At 71.0% G+C, this 17,031-nt stretch overlaps 3 protein-coding genes across 4 annotated transcripts in view; 2 read left to right on the top strand and 1 right to left on the bottom strand.

The window, feature by feature from the left end:
* The window catches only part of USP21 (ubiquitin specific peptidase 21), a 9,128-nt gene extending 2,823 nt beyond the window's left edge, over positions 1–6,305 (top strand). The window contains exons 4-17 of the mRNA XM_048288416.1: positions 1,484–1,532; positions 1,651–2,046; positions 2,090–2,400; positions 3,603–3,662; positions 4,244–4,367; positions 4,457–4,568; positions 4,660–4,797; positions 4,906–4,970; positions 5,060–5,163; positions 5,248–5,334; positions 5,422–5,500; positions 5,643–5,750; positions 5,853–5,967; positions 6,056–6,305. Of these exons, the coding sequence (XP_048144373.1) occupies positions 1,484–1,532; positions 1,651–2,046; positions 2,090–2,400; positions 3,603–3,662; positions 4,244–4,367; positions 4,457–4,568; positions 4,660–4,797; positions 4,906–4,970; positions 5,060–5,163; positions 5,248–5,334; positions 5,422–5,500; positions 5,643–5,750; positions 5,853–5,967; positions 6,056–6,146 (1,839 nt within the window). The 3' untranslated portion in view covers positions 6,147–6,305. The remainder of the gene's footprint in view (positions 1–1,483; positions 1,533–1,650; positions 2,047–2,089; positions 2,401–3,602; positions 3,663–4,243; positions 4,368–4,456; positions 4,569–4,659; positions 4,798–4,905; positions 4,971–5,059; positions 5,164–5,247; positions 5,335–5,421; positions 5,501–5,642; positions 5,751–5,852; positions 5,968–6,055) is intronic.
* Positions 6,306–6,688: 383 nt separating this feature from the next.
* PPOX (protoporphyrinogen oxidase) lies at positions 6,689–11,070 on the top strand. 2 transcript variants are annotated; one of them, XM_048288529.1, is made up of 13 exons: positions 6,689–6,756; positions 6,847–6,941; positions 7,487–7,621; positions 8,081–8,196; positions 8,328–8,460; positions 8,585–8,729; positions 9,259–9,452; positions 9,942–10,002; positions 10,089–10,207; positions 10,291–10,407; positions 10,475–10,624; positions 10,705–10,747; positions 10,851–11,070. In XM_048288529.1, exons 2-13 carry the CDS (start codon positions 6,855–6,857, stop codon positions 10,985–10,987), a joined length of 1,437 nt encoding a protein of 478 aa, XP_048144486.1. In that variant the 5' UTR covers positions 6,689–6,756; positions 6,847–6,854; the 3' UTR covers positions 10,988–11,070. The 2 variants fall into 2 exon arrangements, with proteins under 2 accessions (XP_048144486.1, XP_048144485.1); XM_048288528.1 differs by lacking the exon at positions 6,689–6,756 and having other exon boundaries at positions 6,765–6,941.
* On the bottom strand, positions 11,024–16,306 carry B4GALT3 (beta-1,4-galactosyltransferase 3). Its single transcript, XM_048288555.1, has 6 exons — positions 15,686–16,306; positions 14,355–14,590; positions 13,271–13,461; positions 13,078–13,200; positions 11,729–11,833; positions 11,024–11,646 (listed from the first exon to the last, which is right to left on the bottom strand). Exons 1-6 carry the CDS (start codon positions 15,939–15,941, stop codon positions 11,268–11,270), a joined length of 1,290 nt encoding a protein of 429 aa, XP_048144512.1. The 5' UTR covers positions 15,942–16,306; the 3' UTR covers positions 11,024–11,267.
* Between the last annotated feature and the right edge of the window lie 725 nt (positions 16,307–17,031).

Here is a 17,031-nt window from a genome sequence, read left to right as displayed (position 1 = left end):
TCTCATCGCCAAAGGCCTCATCCAGCACAAGGACAAGTGACCAACGGGAAGTTTTGGGGGGGGGCACACACCCCCGGGGTACCCCCCACCCCTCCCAGCTGCTCCCACCCCTCCCCACTGCTTCGCTGCTGCTCCCCAATAAACATTTCAACCCCGCTTTTGTCCCGGTTTGTTATTTTGGGGGTGTCACGGACGGGGGTTTGTGTCTGTCCCCCCCCCGGGGGTCCCTCCCGTGATCGCGGCGCTGCAGAAACCCCGCGGGTGGCGGCCCCTTTAAGACGCCGCGCGGTTTCCATGGCGACGCGCAGTGTTGGGGGCGTGGCCGGGGGGGTGGCGCATGCGCAGAGCCGCCGGCGAGGCCGCCGGGGGCGGGGCCGGGCAGGGGAGGAACAAAGATGGCGGCGGGTGCGGCGGGAGTTGTTGCCATGGCGGCCCGCGGGAGGTGCGGGGGGATCGGGGGGGACACCCGAGCGAGGGGCGGAGGGGGCCTAAGGGGGTGTCAGTTTGGGCTGAGGGGGGGCTCGGGGACAGCGGACACACCCCTCTCAAGGGAGTCCCGGGGCCGGGCGGGGGGTGCGGGACAGGGCCCCGGGGGGCGGGGCGGGGGGTACCGGGATGATGCGGGGGACGGGAGAGGCAGCGGGAACCCCTCAGGGGGGGGAACCGGGACAGCGGGGGGGGGGGCTGCGGGGAGGGGGGGCAGGGGACATCCCCCGTGAGGGACCCCGGGCCGGGAGAGGGGGGCGGGGCCCCGAGGGGCGGGGGGGGACCAGGGTGATGGGGGGGGGGGGGGGCACCGGAGGGGTTTTGGGGGGCGCTGCGAGCGCGGGGAGACTGCGGGAAGCCCCTTTTTCGGGACCCCGGGTTGGGGCGGGGGGCCCGGGGGGGCACCGCGGTGGTGAACGGGGGACCGGGGCTGGGCTGGGGGCTGCGCCCGGGGGGTCGCGGGCCGGGGGTGGGGGTGGGTTTGGATGCTTTTCCACCGGCCTGGCCACCCCCACCGGGCCCTTCCCGGCCAAGGCCTCGGGGCTCCCGCCGCGTCCCCCTCCCCAAGCCGGGGGGCAGCGGGGCTTTGTCTTCCGTTCCTCCGGGACCACCCGTCAGCCACCCCCGGGGGTACAACGGGCACCGGCGGCCTCGGCCCGGGGCCTCCCCCATCCTCCCCGCGGTGCCCCGGGCACCGGCATCCCCTGGCCACCCGGCTTGGCGTGGGGACCCAGCTCCCGGTGGTCCAAACCCCTCCGTGACTCCCCGGCAGCCTGGCACGGGGCTGGGGGGGGGTCCTCGGGGCACGGTGAAAAGGGTTGGGGGTTCCCCAATTTCCCCCCTTCCCCAGCGAGCAAGAAGCAGGTCCTGATGATGCCAAACCTCTCAATGACTTACTGGGAGCTTGGCAAGGGGCTTGGGGGTCCTCCCCGAGGTTTGGGGGTCCCCTGTTGTCCCCCAGCCCCTCTGGTGACCCCGTGTCCCCCCCACCCCGCAGGGCCCCCGCCGACGGGACGCTGTGTCCCGGCCGCCGGGCGCAGGGGGCTGTGAGCAGGTGCGTCCCCCTTCCCTTTCCCTGTCCCCTCCCCTTTTCCCACCCCCCCCCGGCGCGCTGCCACCTTTGTCACCAGCCTGTCCCCTGTGTCCCCCCCCCCCTCCCCGCAGGCCCCGCCATGCCCCAGGCCTCGGAGCACCGCCTGGGCCGCGCCAGGGACCCCGGCGCCGTGGTGACCGCGCAGCCCCGGGCGGGCACCCCGCCTGCCCAGCGGCCACCGGGCACTGAGCCAGGAGCGCCATGCGGCCCCCAACGGGCTGTCCCCGGCCCCCAAACTGCGCCTGCTGCCCCCCCCGGCCCCCGCCCCCCGCCCGATGACCCCCGCCCCAAGAAGCTGGAGCTGGAGCGGGGCCGGGCGGCCAAGCGCGGGGATCCCCCCCCCCGCGGGCCGGGGGGTCGCCGGGGGCCCGTGAAGGCCGATCACGGCGTGCGGGTGCCCGGGGGTGCCCCGCAGGTGCCCGGCAGTGCCTCCTTCTCCCTGCCCAGCGCGGCCGAGCGGCGCCGGAGCAACTTGGCCCGCTCCAAATCCATCAGCATCGGGGACCTGAGCCAGGGCGGCGGTGGCGGAGGAGGTGGCAGCGGTGTCCCCGGTTGTCCCCAGCCGCGCCGAGGACGTGGCGGTGGCGCTGAGCCGGCTGGTGCTGAGGGACTGCGGGCACCCGCTGGGCGCCGGCGCGCTGGCGCTCCGGAGGAGCTCCTCGCTCCGCAGGGTCACCGTGGCCCCCGGGCCCGACGGCAAAGCCACCCCGCCGCTGCTGTCCGTGCGTCCCGAGAGCGGCCCCCGCACCCGCACGGACCCCCCGTACGGCCACGGCCCCGGCAGCCCCGCGCCCGGCCGGACCGAGGACAAGGCGACCGCCGTAAAGAGCCTCGGGCGGGGCGGCCGGGGGGGTGTGGCGGGGTCCCCGCGGTGTCCCCGGTGTCGGGGACGTGTTGAGACCCCTTCAGCGTCCCCAGCTGGGGGGGTGTCTTGAGACCCCCACGGTGACCCCGGCCTTGGGGACGTGTTGAAAACCCCTGCAGGGTCCCCGGTCTTAGGGATGTCTCGAGACCCCCGCACTGTCCCCGGCCTCGGGGACGTGTTGAGATCTCCGCAGTGTCCCCGGTCTCAGGCTCGGGTGACACCGCCAGGGTGGGACAAGCGGTGGTGGTCTCACCTCTCCCCGCTCCGGTCCTGTTTTGGGGACCCCCTGCAGCTCGGGGGGGGGGGGGGGGGGGGTCGGTGCTGTCCCCATGGCTCCGAGGGGTGGCCGGGTGCCATCCGTGTGGCTCTGACAGGTCTGAGGGTGTCCAGTTGCGTCGCCCACAGCTCCGGGGTGGCCGCGGGTGACCAGTGCCATCCCTGTGGCGCTGAGGTGGCCGGGGGTGGCCGCGCTGCCCTCCCCGTTTCCGTATCCGCCTCCCCCCCTGCCCCATCCCGCACCTGCCCGGCCACGTGTGGGGGGGATCGTAATCCCTGGAATCCCGCCGGGACACCGGGACACGGCCTTGTCCCCACTCGCCACGTCCTCAGCGCTGACACGGGGGGCTCCCCCAGCCCCGCCGAGCCCCTGCCACCCCTCGATTCAAAGTGGGGAGGGGGTTTTTGGGGGGTGTTTACCTCGACACCCCTCCGAGCTCTCACTGTCCCTTGGGGCAGCTCCGGGCTAATTAATCCCTCCGGGATGAGCCTCCCGCGAGGCCCAGAATAGCCGGGGGAATCGGATCAGCTAATGAGCTGAGGGGGAGGGGACACGCCGGTGGCTGGCAGCGGTGCCAGCCGTGCCCGCGGGGCCATCCCCGGGAGCCGTGCCGGTGCCACCGAGCCGTGCCGGTGCCACCATGCCGGGGCTGCAGGGAGCCACGCTCGTGGAGCTGCCGCGGAAGCTGCACCGCTCGCTGGTGACCCGGCGGGAGCTCCAGGGCCGGGCCACCGACATCTCCGAGTCCGTGGTGCACACGGCGGTCATGGGGCTGCTGCTGGTCACCGGCGAGGTGAAGCCACCGCCGCCGCCGGGGGACGGCCGGGGGGACGGGGGGAGCGGGGCCGCGGCTCACGGGGTGTCACTCGCTGTCCCCGCAGACGCACCACACGCTGCTGCTGGGCTCGGGCCACGTCGGCCTCAGGAATTTGGGCAACACGGTAAGTGGCCGTGGCCAGCCAACCCCTCGTGGGCCTCTGTGCCGGCGTGTGGGAGGGATTTGGGGTCCCCTCGGGGTCGCCTCGGGGTCCTCCAGGGTTGGTAGCTGTGGTCCCGTCCTCCTGTCCTGCTGGGATATCACATCCCCAAAGTTCTCCCAGCCCCACGGCACAGCCCCTGTGCTCCCCAGCCCTCCGGTCCCTCTGTCCTGGGCTGCGGGAGGGATTTGGGGTCCCCTGGATCACTTCGGGGTCCCCTCGGGGTCACCTTGGAGTCCCCCCGGGCTCACTCTCCTGTCCCTCTGGAGATGTCCCCCAGCGGCACAGCACAGTCCCTGTGGTCCCTTCCTGTCCTAGGCTGTGGCAGGGGTCTGGGGTCCCTTTGGGGTCCCCAGGTGTCACCTCGGGCTCCCCAAGGCTCACCTTGGCTGTTCCACCACGGTCCCATCCCGCTGGGGACATCACATCCCCAGGGACCCCCAGCCCCATGGGGCACCTGGGACAGCGGGGGACACCCCAAGGGACCCCTGGGGACCTGCCACACCCCAGGATGTCCCCATGTCCCCCCCATCCCCCCCCCCCAGTGCTTCATGAATGCGGTGCTGCAGTGCCTGAGCAGCACCAAACCGCTGCGGGACTACTGCCTGCGCCGGGACTTCCAGCAGGAGCAGCCCCCCGGCCCCCGTGCCCCCCAGGAGCTCACCGAAGGTGGGACAGACCCCCCCAAAACTCCCCCAGCCCCTCCCAGAGTGTTACATAACCCCCCCCGGGGCGCTGACACTGCCGTGTCCCCGCAGCCTTCGCCGATGTCATCGCCGCTCTCTGGCACCCCGACTCCTCCGAGGCCGTCAACCCCGGGCGCTTCAAGGCCGTGTTCCAAAAATACGTCCCCTCCTTCACGGGCTACAGGTGAGACACCCCCCCCAAACCTTCGGGAAGCCCCCCCGGGACCTCCCCCCTCCCCTCTGGGGTGGGCACAAAATGTCCCTTATCCCCGCAGCCAGCAGGACGCCCAGGAATTCCTCAAGTTCTTCATGGACCGGCTGCACGTGGAGATCAACAGGAAGGGCCGGCGGACCCCCAGCATCCTGTCGGACACACGGAGACCCCCGGCCCTGGAGGACCCCGAAACGCTCAGGTGAGGGGGGGAGGGCTGGTAGGGAGGGGGAGCCCCGGTTTTGGGGACAGCTGACCCCAGCCACACCCCCCCCCCCCCCCCCCCCCCCCCGTGTCACCCCTCCTGCAGCGACGACGAACGCGCCAACCAGATGTGGAAGCGCTACCTGGAGAGGGAGGACAGCAAGATCGTGGGTGAGCGCTGCGAATGGGGGGTGTCCCCCCCTCCCTGGGAGCCCAAAACCTCTGCGGGTGCCCCCCCTGACCCCCGCTTTGCCCCCCAGATCTCTTTGTGGGGCAGCTGAAGAGCTGCCTCAAGTGCCAGGCCTGCGGCTACCGCTCCACCACCTTCGAGGTGTTCTGCGACCTCTCGCTGCCCATCCCAAAGGTAAAGGGTGGGGCGCAGCCCCTCGACCCCTAAAAACCCCTCAAACACCCCCCCAAATTCCCCTCTGACCCCGTGGCTCTCCAGAAAAGCTTTGCCGGGGGGAAAGTGTCGCTCCACGATTGCTTCAGCCTCTTCACCAAGGAGGAGGAGCTGGACTCGGAGAACGCCCCGGTGAGAGGATGGACCCACCCCCAGTGACCCCTCCCCCGGATCCCAATTTACCCCCCAGCCCCTCCCTGACCGTCCCCTCTCCATTAGGTGTGTGACAAGTGCCGGCAGCGGACACGGAGCACGAAGAAGTTGACGATCCAGCGCTTCCCACGCATCCTGGTGCTCCGTATCCTTTGGGAAGCGGCACGGGGTGGGGGGGGGGACCCGAGGGACCCCTGGGAGAACCCCCGGGTGGGGGTGTGCGGGGGGCTGGGGGGAGGGGACACGGGGCCACCCCTCCATCCCCCTTTTCCCTTGACCCTCGCCAGACCTGAACCGGTTCTCCACCACGCGCTACTCCATTAAGAAATGCTCCGTCTTCGTGGACTTCCCGCTGCAGCAGCTCAACCTGCGCGAGTTCGCCAGCGAGAAGGCGGGTGAGGAGGGGTCCGGGGGGGGGGGGGGGGGGGGTTTGGGGTGGGGTGAGGGGGTGCTCGAAGTTCGGGGCAACGCTCAGCCCGACCCCCACCCCGCCGCAGGCAGCCCCGTCTACAGCCTGTACGCGCTGTGCAACCACTCGGGCAGCGTCCACTACGGCCACTACACGGCCTTCTGCCGCGACCCGGCCGGCTGGCGCGTCTACAACGACTCCCGGTGAGTGCCCCCCGCCCCGTCCCGTGCCCCCCGCCCCGCCCGGGCACCCCCAGAGCCCCCGGCCCGGGTGCTGAGGGGGTCCCCGCAGCGTCTCGCCCATCAGCGAGAACCAGGTGCCGTCCAGCGAGGGCTACGTGCTGTTCTACGAGCTGGAGGAGCCCCCCGGCCGCAGACCCTGAGACCCCCCCCGGACCCCCTCCCCGGGGGTTAGGGGGTGGGGGGTGAACCCCTCCTGCCCCTTCCCCCGGGAGCCCCCCGGGCCCCGCGGCACTGGGGGGTGCGGGGGGGTGCGGCCGCAGCCCGCGCGGCCCCGGGGGGTTTTGTGAATAAATTTATTAAAAAAAAGCCAAAAACCGCGAAGGTTTGGGGCGGTGGAAGGGGGGCGGGGCTGGAGGGAGGGGGCGTGGCCTTGGGGGAATGGGCGGGGCTTGGAGTTTGGGGCGGGGTGAGAGTGCGGCTTGTGATTGACAGCGAACGGGTGGGCGTGGCTTGGGGGCGTGGCTTGGTGTTAGGGGCGCGGTTTACCCAATGGGCGGGGCCTGTCGCGATGATTGACTCCCGAGGGGGCGGGGTCATGGCGAGCGTGGCTTGCCCGATGATTGGCTGGTTGTGCCGTGGGCGTGGTCAGGGAGGGGGCGGGGCTTATCCCCACGGCGCGCTCCCTCCCGCCGCAGCGCCCTGTCCATCAACGCGCCTCGCCTCGCCATTGGCCGGGCGCCGCCTAAGCCCCGCCCCTTGCCCTCATAAGCGGTGGGAAGGGGCGTGGCCAGCGCGGCGGACGCGGGACAGGTGCGGGAGGGGCCGGGGGGGTCCCGGGGGTCGCGGGGCCGGGCGGGGTTCGGGGGGTCCCGGTGGCCCCGCTGACCCTGCCCGGCCCAGGTCCCCTCATGCCGCCGACCGTGGCCGTCGTGGGCGGCGGCATCAGCGGCCTGGCCGCCTGTTACCACCTGGTCCGCGCCCCCCGCCCGCCCAAGGTGAGCGCGGGACCCCCCCCTCGGGACCCCCGAACTTCTCCCCCCTTCCCCCAAACCGCGGGACCCTCAAGGATCTTCCTTACCCCCGGACCTCCCTTCCCTTGGGACTCCCAGCCTGCTGGGTCACCGAACCCCACTCCGGGACCCCCGGTCACCCCCAGGACCCCCATCCCTTCAGAGACCCCCGGTGTCCCCCCTGGACCACCCCGACCCCTGCCCCCTGAGCCCGCTGTGCCCTCGTGGCTTCAGGAACCCTCAACAGCCACCCAGGAACCCCCATCCCCCTCTCCTGGCACTTCTCTCCCACCTGAGACCCCCAGACCCCCTGGAATTCCCCATCCCCTGTGAGACCCCCACCCCTCTCGGGACACCCCAACCCTCCCAGATCCCCCAGGACCTCCATACCTTGTGAGACCCTCAGTTCCCCCCTGGCACCCCCCAATTCCCCCTGGATCCCAATTCCCCCGAGGTTCCCACCCCCCCCGGGACCCCCTTCCGCCGCGGTGTCTCCATGGTGATTTGGGGCGGGTCTCGGGGGTCCCCAGGTGGTGCTGCTGGAGGCCAGCGGCCGCTTCGGGGGGTGGCTGCAGAGCACCAGGACCCCCGAGGGGGCCGTGTTCGAGCACGGCCCGAGGGGCGTCCGCCCGGCGGGGGCGGTGGGAGCCGAGACCCTGCACATGGTACGGGGGGTTGGGGGGCTTGGGGGGTCCCCGGGGCTGGTTTTGGGGTGCCAGAGGGGTCCCGGGACGTTTGGGTTCGGGGGGTTCCCTGGGTGGGTGTTGGGGGTCCCTTGGGATGGTTTTGGGGTGCCAGAGGGGTCCATGGGGTGCTGCGGTCTGTGGGGAACTGGGGAGGATTTGAGGCGTCCCTGGAGCTGGTTTTGGGGTGATGGAGGGGTCCTGGGGTGCTGTGCTCAACGGGGGGTTTCTAGGTGGTTGTTGGGGGGGTCTCGGTGCTCTGGGGGTCCCTGGGGCTGGTTTTGGGGTGACTGAGGGGTCCTGGGTAGATTTGGGGGGAGTCTCTGGATGGGTGCAGTGATCTTGGGGGGGGTCCCTGGATGAATTCTGGGGGTCCCTCCGTGTGTACCGAGCTCCCTTTGCCCCTCCCCCAATGCCACCCCCAATGCCGTGTCCCTGCAGGTGTCGGAGCTGGGGCTGGCCGGTGACATCCTCCCTGTCCCCGGGGACCACCCGGCGTCCCGAAACCGCTTCCTGTACCTGGGGGGGGCCCTGCACCGCCTGCCCTCGGGGCTGGGGTGGGTGTCCCCTGTCCCCAGTGCCACCCCTGACCCGCGGTGTCCCCAGGGGGCTGCTCCGGGCTGTGCCCCCCTGTCCCCAGTGCCACCCCCTGTCCCCAGTGCCACCCCCTGACCCGCGGTGTCCCCAGGGGGCTGCTCCGGGCCGTCCCCCCCTTTTCCCGGGCGCTGCTCTGGAGCGGGGTGCAGGACCTGGTGACCCCAGCGGGGACGGAGCCAGACGAGAGCGCCCACGCCTTCGCCCGCCGCCGCTTCGGCCCCGAGGTGGGTGCGGGACCCGATAACCGCCCCCAAACCCCCGATAACCCCACCCCAAAACCCTTCCCAGCCTTATCAGGGCCTCCCCGGAGCGGGCGGGGTCCCGCTGTCACTGTCCCTGTCCCCGCAGGTGGCCGATGTGGCCGTGGACAGCCTGTGCCGGGGGGTGTTCGCCGGGGACAGCCGCGCCCTGAGTGTCCGGTCCTGCTTCCCGGCCCTGTTCCAGGCCGAGCGGCGCCGCGGCTCCGTCCTGCTGGGGCTGGCACTGGGACACGGTGGGGACATTGTAGGGACACCTTGGGGACACTCTGGGGACACCAGAACATGAGGGACACTGCTGGGGCTGGCACTGGGACACAGTGGGGACATTGTAGGGACACCTTGGGGACACTCTGGGGACACCCCTGGGACACCAGAACATGAGGGACACTGCTGGGGCTGGCACTGGGACACGGTGGGGACGTTGTAGGGACACCTTGGGGACACTCTGGGGACACCCCTGGGACACCAGAACATGAGGGACACTGCTGGGGCTGGCACTGGGGTGGGGGACACCGCGGGGACACCTTCAGGGGAGGGTCTGTCCTGCTGGGGCTGGCAGTGGGACAAGGGGACACTGTGGGGACACCCCGGGTCACCCCGGTGTAAAGGGGACGCAGCTGGGCTGCTGCTGGCATCTGCTGGGCACAGGGACAAGGGGATACCGCGGGGACCCCGTGGGGACATCCCCGGGCTGGGGGAAGTGTGGGGACCCCCCCAGTGCCCCCCCCCCCCCGCGCGTTGTCACCGCCGTTGTCGCCGCAGGGGCGGGGTCGCGGCCCGAGCCGGAGGCGGGGCTGGTCCGGCGAGCGCGGGCCGAGCGCTGGAGCCAGTGGTCACTGCGGGGGGGGATGGAGACCCTGGCGCGGGGCTTGGTGGCCTTCGTGTCCCCCCGCGGGGCCGAGCTGCGCTGCCACGCGCCCCTGAGGCACCTGTGCCACCGCCGCGGCCGCTGGCAGGTGGGGACACTGCCGGGGCCACCCGGTGCCCCCCGGGTCCCCTGCCCGCTCCCCATCGCCCTCCCACCCTCTGTCCCCTCCCCGGTGTCCCTTGGGTCCCGTTCCCAGTGCCCCCCACCCCACATCCCACTGTCCATCCCCTCCCCAGTGCCCCCAGACACCTGAACCCCCTCCCCAATGTCCCTGGGGGGGGTTCCCAGTCCCCCCTGGACCCCTTCCCCAGTGCCCCCCGTGCCTCCGGACACCTGAACCCCCTCCCCAATGTCCCTGGGGGAGGTTCCCAGACACCTGGACCCCTCCCCAGTACCACCCAGAGCTCCCCGATCCCCTCCCCAGTGCGCCCTTCCCCATGCTCTCCATCCCCTTCCCAGTGCCCCCACCCCACACTGAGCTCTGTCCCGTTCCCAGTGCCCCTGGGGGGGTTCCCAGTCCCCCGGACCCCCCTCCCCAGTGCCCCCCGTGCCCCCCACCCACCTGTCTCTCCCCCAGCTCACCTTGGCCGATGGCACCATCACGGCCGACCATGTGGTCAGCGCCCTCCCGGCCGCAGGTACGGCTGGACCGCCGGGTCCCGCGGGGCGGGGAGGCCCCCCCGGTGTCCCCGCTGTCCCTCTGATGTCCCCCCGCTGTCCCCAGCCCTGGCCGAGGCGCTGCCGGCCGAGGCGGAGCCGCTGGCTCGGGAGCTCCGGTGCATCCCGGCCGCGTCCGTGGCCGTGGTCAACCTGCAGTACGAGGGGGCCACGCTGCCCGTCACGGTGAGAGGGGTCCCCACGGCTGTCCCTGAGCCCTGGGGGTGTTCCCAACCCCCCGGGGGTGACCTCAGCCCGGCTCCCCGCAGGGTTTTGGCCACCTGGTGCCATCCTCGGAGGACCCGGCGCTCCTGGGCATCGTCTACGACTCCGTGGCTTTCCCGGAGCACGACGGGACCCCCGGGACCCCCTCGCTGCGGCTCACGGTGGGTGACACTGACGCTGCGGGGGGGGTGACAGGGGTGATTTTGGGGTGCTGACGGTGTCCCCCAGGTGATGCTGGGAGGCGCCTGGTTCCGGCAGAGCTTCGGGGACCCGGCGGCCGCGGCTCCGGAGCTGCTGCTGCGCCGGGCCCGGGCGGCCGTGCGCGACCACCTGGGGCTGGCCGGGACCCCCGCCCGCGCCATCGTCAGGGTGCAGCAGGTGGGTGACACTTTGGGGGCGGCTGTGGGGGCGCGGGGGGGTCCCACGGGGCTCACCTGTGTCCCCCACCCCTTCCCCAGGACTGCATCCCCCAGTACACGCTGGGACACTGGGAGCGCCTAGGTAAGAGGGGCGCGGGTGGGGGTGTCCCCTGGCCCTCCTGTCCCCCCCGAGGGGGGTCTTCTGTCTCCAGGGGTGTCCCCAGCTGCTGTCGCCGTCCCCCCAGAGCGGATCCAGCAGTTCCTGAAGGAGCAGGAGCTGCCCCTGAGCCTCATCGGCGCCTCCTACGCCGGGGTCTCCGTCAACGACTGCATCGCCAGCGCCAAGGCGGCCGTGGGGCAGCTTTTGGGGTCCCCCCCCTAAGCCTCGACTCCCCCGGGGTCCCCTCGGCCACCACCGTAGGACAAAGTAAATTTTTTTTATTGAAAAAACCCCTTAGAAAGGTCCAGGGAGCGGCTCATAAATAGAATAAATACCCGCGCGCCCGATCTGGGGACCCCCAAAACCCCAGGAGGGGCCGGGCGAGCCCCCGGCTCACCCCGTGTCCCTTCCCGGCCGTGTCCCCCGTCCCCTCCGGCCAGCAGCCCCCCGGGCTCGCCGCTGCCCCCAGCCCAGAGTCCACAGCAGGGGGGTGGTTTGGGGGTCACGGGGGTCCCCGTGCCACGCTCTGGTTGCCCCCCCGCGCTGGCACCGTCCCCTCCTGTGCCACCCGCGCTGTCCCCGGGGCTCGGGGCGGGGCTGCGGTGCCGTTGCCAGCGGCCGTGGGCGAGCGGGGAGGCGACAGCGCCAGTGCCAGGTCCCCGCGGGGCGGCTTGCGCAGCATCTCCTCCCGGAAGCGGCTGGAGCTGCCGGGGGGCCCGGGGGGGACGCGGGGGCCGCGGGGACCCCCCCGGGGGTCGGTGCCGATGTCCACGGTGAGGTTGGTGTAGAGCGGCCGCAGCTCCTTGGCCAGCAGCTCGTAGGTCAGCGAGTTCATCCCGTCCTGCGTCCACATGCGCTGCGTCCGCACCAGCAGGTCGAACCTGGGGACACGCGGGGGGAGGGGGGGGGGGATGTCACCGCTGTCCCGGTGTCCCCAAGCCACCCCCCGCAGCCCCCCCGGACCTGTGCGGGTTCTCCTCGTTGCCTTTGTCGCTCTTGTGCTTCACCATTTTGTAGTGGCCGATGGACACGGGCGGGCGCGAGATCTTCATCCCGGCCAGGCGCACCCTGGGGGGGCAGCGGGGTCACCGTGGGGGGGACAGGGGACATGGACACCCCCGGTGTGGCCCCGAGCGGTGACATCATCCCAGGGGACACGAAACGTGGTGACAGCAAGATGGACGGATCACGGTGTCACCCCAGGGGGACGGGGATGGGGAGACCCCCAGGGCGATGGGACACCCCCATGTCACCCCCAGGTCCCCCCCAGGGCGGTGGGACACCCCCAGGTCCCCCCCAGGGTGGTGGGACATCCCCATGTCCCCCCCAGGGCGACGGGGACAGCCCCCATGGAGTGACACCATCCCACAGGACACGGACACGGGGACAGCGAGATCGGTGGGGCACAGAGTCACCCCAGGGGGACACGGAATGGGGACACCCCCTAATTGTCCCCCAGGGCAACAGGACACCCCCCCATGTCCTCCCCGAGGTGATGGGACACCCCTGACTTGTCCCTCAGTGTGATGGGACACCCCTCATGTCCCCCCCAGGGCAGTGGGACACCCTCCATGTCCCCCCCGTGTGACAGAACACCCCTCATGTCCCCCCCAGGGTGATAGGACACCCTCCATGTCCCCCCCAGGGCAATGTCACACCCTCCGTGCCCCCCCCGTGTGACAGGACACCTCTCATGTCCCCTCCAGGGTGATGTCACACCCCTCATGTCCCCCCCCTGTGTGCCAGGACACCCCTCATGTCCCACCCCATGGCAATGGGACACCCCTGATTTGTCCCTCAGTGTGACAGGACACCCCTCATGTGCCCCCCAGGGCGATGTCACACCCTCTGTGCCCCCCCCAGGGCAGTGGGACACCCCTCATGTCCCACCCCATGGCAATGGGACACCCTCCGTGTCCCCCCCCAGGGTGACAGGACACCCCTCATGTCCCAGCCCATGGCAATGGGACACCTCTGATTTGTCCCTCAGTGTGACAGGACACCCCTCATGTCCCCCCCCAGGGCAATGGGACACCCCTCATGTCCCCCCCTGTGTGACAGGACACCCTCCATGCCCCCCCCAGGGCAGTGGGACACCCTCCATGTCCCCCCCCAGGGTGACAGGACACCCCTCATGTCCCCCCCAGGGCAGTGGGACACCCTCCATGTCCCTCCCCATGTGACAAAAGCCCCCTGATTTGTCCCCCAGCTCGGTGGCCACATCCCCCATGCGATGCCATCACCCCGAGTGCCACACCCCCAGCAGGGTGCCACTGTCCCCTCCTCATCCCCTGGATGTCCCCAAGCCCTACCTGGTGGCGATGTCATCGTCCTCGCCCCCCCAGCCCCAGTACTCGTTGGGGAACCCGTTGATCTTCATGTACTGGTCGGGGGTGAGCGCCGAGACCCCCCCGAAATACTGCGGGTACGGCAGGCTGGGGACAGGGGACAATGAGCCCCGGGTCCCCCAGCGGCCCCAGAGCGGCCCCAGGGCGCGTCCCCCACCTGTAACCGAATTTGTTCATGGCCACCGAGACGTGTTTGGGGTTCCAGGGGTCGCAGGTGTAGAGGTTGTGGTCGTTCTCGGGGATCAGATCCACGTCGTGCAGGAAGAGGCAATCCCAGTCCTCGTCCTTGAGCGCCTCCTTCACCCCCACGTTCAGCAGCTTGGCCCGGTTAAACGTGGAATTCCCAGCCTGGGGTGGGGAAATGGGGCTGGGAACACTGGGGAGGCCCCAAACCCTCCTGGGAACACCCCTCTGAACCCCCACGTTCAGCAGCTTGGCCCGGTTAAATGTGGAGCTCCTGGCCTGGGATAGGGAAAAGGATCTGGGAACACTGGGGAGACTCAAAAACCTTCCTGGGGACACCCTAAATCCTCATGGGGACACCCCAAAACCCTCCTGGGGATCCCCTACTGAACTCCCTAAACCCCCATGTTCAGCAGCTTGGCCCAGTTAAACGTGGAGTTCCCAGCCTGGAGTGGGGAAATAGGGCTGGGAACACTGGGGAGACCCCAAAACCCTCCTGGGGACACCCTAAATCGTCATGGGGACACCCCAAAACTCTCCTGGGGATCCCCTACTGAACTCCCTAAACCCCCATGTTCAGCAGCTTGGCCCGGTTAAACGTGGAGTTCCCGGCCTGGGATGGGGAAATAGGGCTGGGAACACTGGGGAGACCCCAAACCCTCCTGGGGAGACCCCAAAACCCTCCTGGGGAGACCTTAAATCCTCATGGGGACACCCCAAAACCCTCCTGGGGATCCCCTACTGAACTCCCTGAACCCCCACGTTCAGCAGCTCGGCCCAGCTAAAGGTGGAATTCCTGGCCTGGGAAGGTGGGAAAGGGGCTGGAGGCACTGGGGACCCCCCCCAAACCACCTCAAACCCTTCCTGGGGATCCCCCAACCTCCCCTTAAACCCCCCTGACCCTCCCCGAGCCCCTCTTCACCCCACATTCAGCAGCTTTGCCTGGCTGAGCACGCAATTCCCAGTATGGGGGGATGGGAGAAGGGACTGGCTGTGCTGGGCACCCCCAAAAACCCCCCAAAAACCCCCCAAAACCCCCCAAAGAGCCCCGTGCCCACCTGGTGCACCACGTAGATGCCGTAGTGCAGCTGCTGGCGCTGCAGGAAGGGGTGCAGGTAGTAGAGCAGGTGGCCCAGGTGGCTCTCCCGGTTCCGGTGGGGGACGATGACGGCGGTTCGGGATCGGGACTCGCACAGGGGGGGTCGGTACCGCCCCCCCTCCTGCACCCCCGGGTTCTTGGCCCGGATCTGCTCCAGCGTCGGCACCCGGGCGAACGACACCGTCAGCGGCCCCACTGCGGGATGGGATGGGGTGGGATGGGGTGGGGGGGACGTGGTGGCACCTGGGGGGGTCCCCAGCACGTCCCAAACTGGGCTGGGTGTGCCCCCCCCCCATCCCAAACCCACAGAGGGTCCAGGGGTCTTTCTCTCCCCACCCCATCCCAAAGCGAGAGAACCCCGGGGGTTTGTTCCCCCCATCCCGAATTGGGGGGTCCCAGGGGTGTCCCCACCCCCTCCTGGATCAGGGGTGGGCATTCCATCCCAAATCCCAAACTGGGCTGGCTGTGTTTCCCCACCCATCCCAAATCTGGGAATCCTGGGGAGGGGGGTCCAGGGGTTTGAGCCCCCCAAATCCCAAACTGGGCTGGGTTTTTCCACCCCCCATCCCAGACTGGGGGTGTGCTGGGGTTTGTCCCCCCCTGTCCTAAACTGGGAGCGTGTCCCCACCCTGTCCCAAACCGGGGAGCCCCAGGATGTGTCCCCACCCTGTCCCAAACCAGGGGTCCCAAGGACGCGTCCCTCATCCCAAACTGGGGGATCCTGGGGGGGTTTGTGTCCCCCCCGCTCCCAAACCGGGGCAGCCCCTCCACAGACGCCCGCTGTGGGGCCGGTTCTTTCCCCGCGGTTCTGTCGGTGGAGGCGGCTCCTCCCCAAGGCGGAGCAGAACCGGTTCAACCGGTTCTTCCTCCCGGGGACCGGGGAAAGCGATTCCTGTCCCGAGGTGGGGTTGGGTTCTTGCCCCGGGAGGAGCCGGTTCTTTCCCGGGGACGCTGGGGGTGACACCGGTTCTTTACCGGGCCGGTTCTTCCCCCCCCCCCCCCCCACGGGGAGGAGCCGCTCCTTGGTCCCTCCCCTCCGGAGCTCAGCGGTTCTTTACCGGGGAAGGGCTCGGTTCTTCCCGGGTGCACGGGGCAATCGCTGCGGTTCCTCCCCTCAAAGGGCTCCATTCTCCCCCTTGGGGAGCTCCGGTTCTTCTCCCCGGGGGGCTCCACTCTCCCCCCCTCCACCCCCTCCCTTTGGGGGTCTCCGTTCTCTCCCTCCCCTCCCGCTCCCCCCACGCCCCCCACCCACCCCCGGTTTCGCCGCCGTTTCCCCAGGCGGTGCCTCACCGAGGAAAGGCGAGCGCTCGGGGCAGAAAGGCAGCGGGCGGGCGGGGTCCGGGGGCGCGGCGCGGGGGGGCCCGAGGCGGCTGAGGTTGGCGTACACGTCGTGGGTCCGGGAATAATCGAACACGGGCCCGGCGGAGCGGCCGAACAGCGCCGTGAGGTTGCGGAACCCGCCCAGCGAGAAATACGCCACGAAGGCGAACTGGCAACCGACCAGCAGCGCCAGCGAGCACGGCCGCTCCAGCAGCCGCCGCAGCATCGCGGGGCCGCCCGCTTCACCGGGGAGCCGCCCGCTTCACCGGCGAGCCGCCCAACCGGCCCGGGGCAGGGGACAGCCGGGCAGCATCGCGGGGGCTGCGGGAGGGAGCGGGGACCGGAGTTGGGAGCAGCCCCGGCGCTGCGTGGAGATGGATCGGTGCCTCGCCGGTACCGGGAAAGGCGCGGGACTCGCTCAGCTCATCGCCCGTACCGGGAAATGCCCGGCTCCGATCCCGGCTCGGGTCCCGCCCAGCCCTGGTTCAGCCCCTCTCCGGCAGCGGGAGCGACCCGGTTCAGTCCCCGCCCGGCCCCATCCCCGGTTCTGGCTCAGCCCATTCCGGTCCCGCTAGCTGCCTGACCCCGGTACCGTCCCGCCCGTCCCGGTCCCGCTCCCCCCGGATCCTCCCGGCCGCGGTACTGCCCCCTCCCGGTACTACCGGCCCCGGTCCCTGCTCCCCGCGCCGGTCCAGCCCCTCCAGCCGCGGTCCCTGTGCCCACCCAGGTTCAGTCGCCCCCGGCCCCGCTTCTGCCCTCCCGGTAGGGCCTCCCTCTGCCCCTGGTTCCTCCCGTCTGGCCCCGGTGCCGCTCCCCGCTCCGCTCCCGGTACCTGCCTGGGCCCGGCTCAGCCCCGCCCGGCCGCCGCCATCTTGGAGCGGAGGGCGCGGCGTGATGACGTCACAGGGCGGGGGCGCGACGGTGTCCGGCTCCGGGGGCGGCCGCGGGGGACCGGGGTGGGGCCCGAGGGTCCCGAGAGGCCGCGGGGGCTCCGGTGGCGCTCGGTGACCCCCGGGCAGGGCCCGGGGCCCGGACGGACCCGGGGGAGCCCCAGGTTGTGGAAGGGCCGTATTGGTTTGTATTAGACCCTCCCCAAGGGGGGGCGCGGTCGTAGCGGGCGCCGTCGCCGCGGCAACCGCGCACGGCCCCGCCCCCTCCCGCTGGTTGCCACGCCCATTAGTGGCGTCACGGAGAAGGCGCGCTGTGATTGGGCGCGGGGCCGGAAGCGGAGCGCGGGATTGGGGGGGGCGCCACGTGTGTCCCCTCCGGCCGTGTCCCCGTGCCCGGGGCGGCCGCGCGACCTCCATGGCCCCGCC

This window comes from Corvus hawaiiensis, chromosome 29, assembly GCF_020740725.1.
Source record: "Corvus hawaiiensis isolate bCorHaw1 chromosome 29, bCorHaw1.pri.cur, whole genome shotgun sequence".
NCBI classification, from domain to species: domain Eukaryota; kingdom Metazoa; phylum Chordata; class Aves; order Passeriformes; family Corvidae; genus Corvus; species Corvus hawaiiensis.
The sequence above is the reverse complement of the archived record's forward strand: the minus strand, read 5'-3'. Positions and strand labels throughout refer to the sequence as shown.

Coding starts and splice junctions, on each gene's coding strand:
- PPOX (XM_048288529.1), top strand. CDS start 6,855: ATGCCGCCGACCGTGGCCGTCGTGGGCGGCGGCATCAGCGGCCTGGCC. Junction 8,461..8,584: donor GCCGCCGCTTCGGCCCCGAG/GTGGGTGCGGGA, acceptor CTGTCCCCGCAG/GTGGCCGATGTGGCCGTGGA. Junction 10,408..10,474: donor CCCCCTCGCTGCGGCTCACG/GTGGGTGACACT, acceptor GGTGTCCCCCAG/GTGATGCTGGGAGGCGCCTG.
- B4GALT3 (XM_048288555.1), bottom strand. CDS start 15,941: ATGCTGCGGCGGCTGCTGGAGCGGCCGTGCTCGCTGGCGCTGCTGGTC. Junction 13,462..14,354: donor GCATCTACGTGGTGCACCAG/GTGGGCACGGGG, acceptor TCCCCACCCCAG/GCTGGGAATTCCACGTTTAA. Junction 13,201..13,270: donor ATGAACAAATTCGGTTACAG/GTGGGGGACGCG, acceptor CCCTGTCCCCAG/CCTGCCGTACCCGCAGTATT.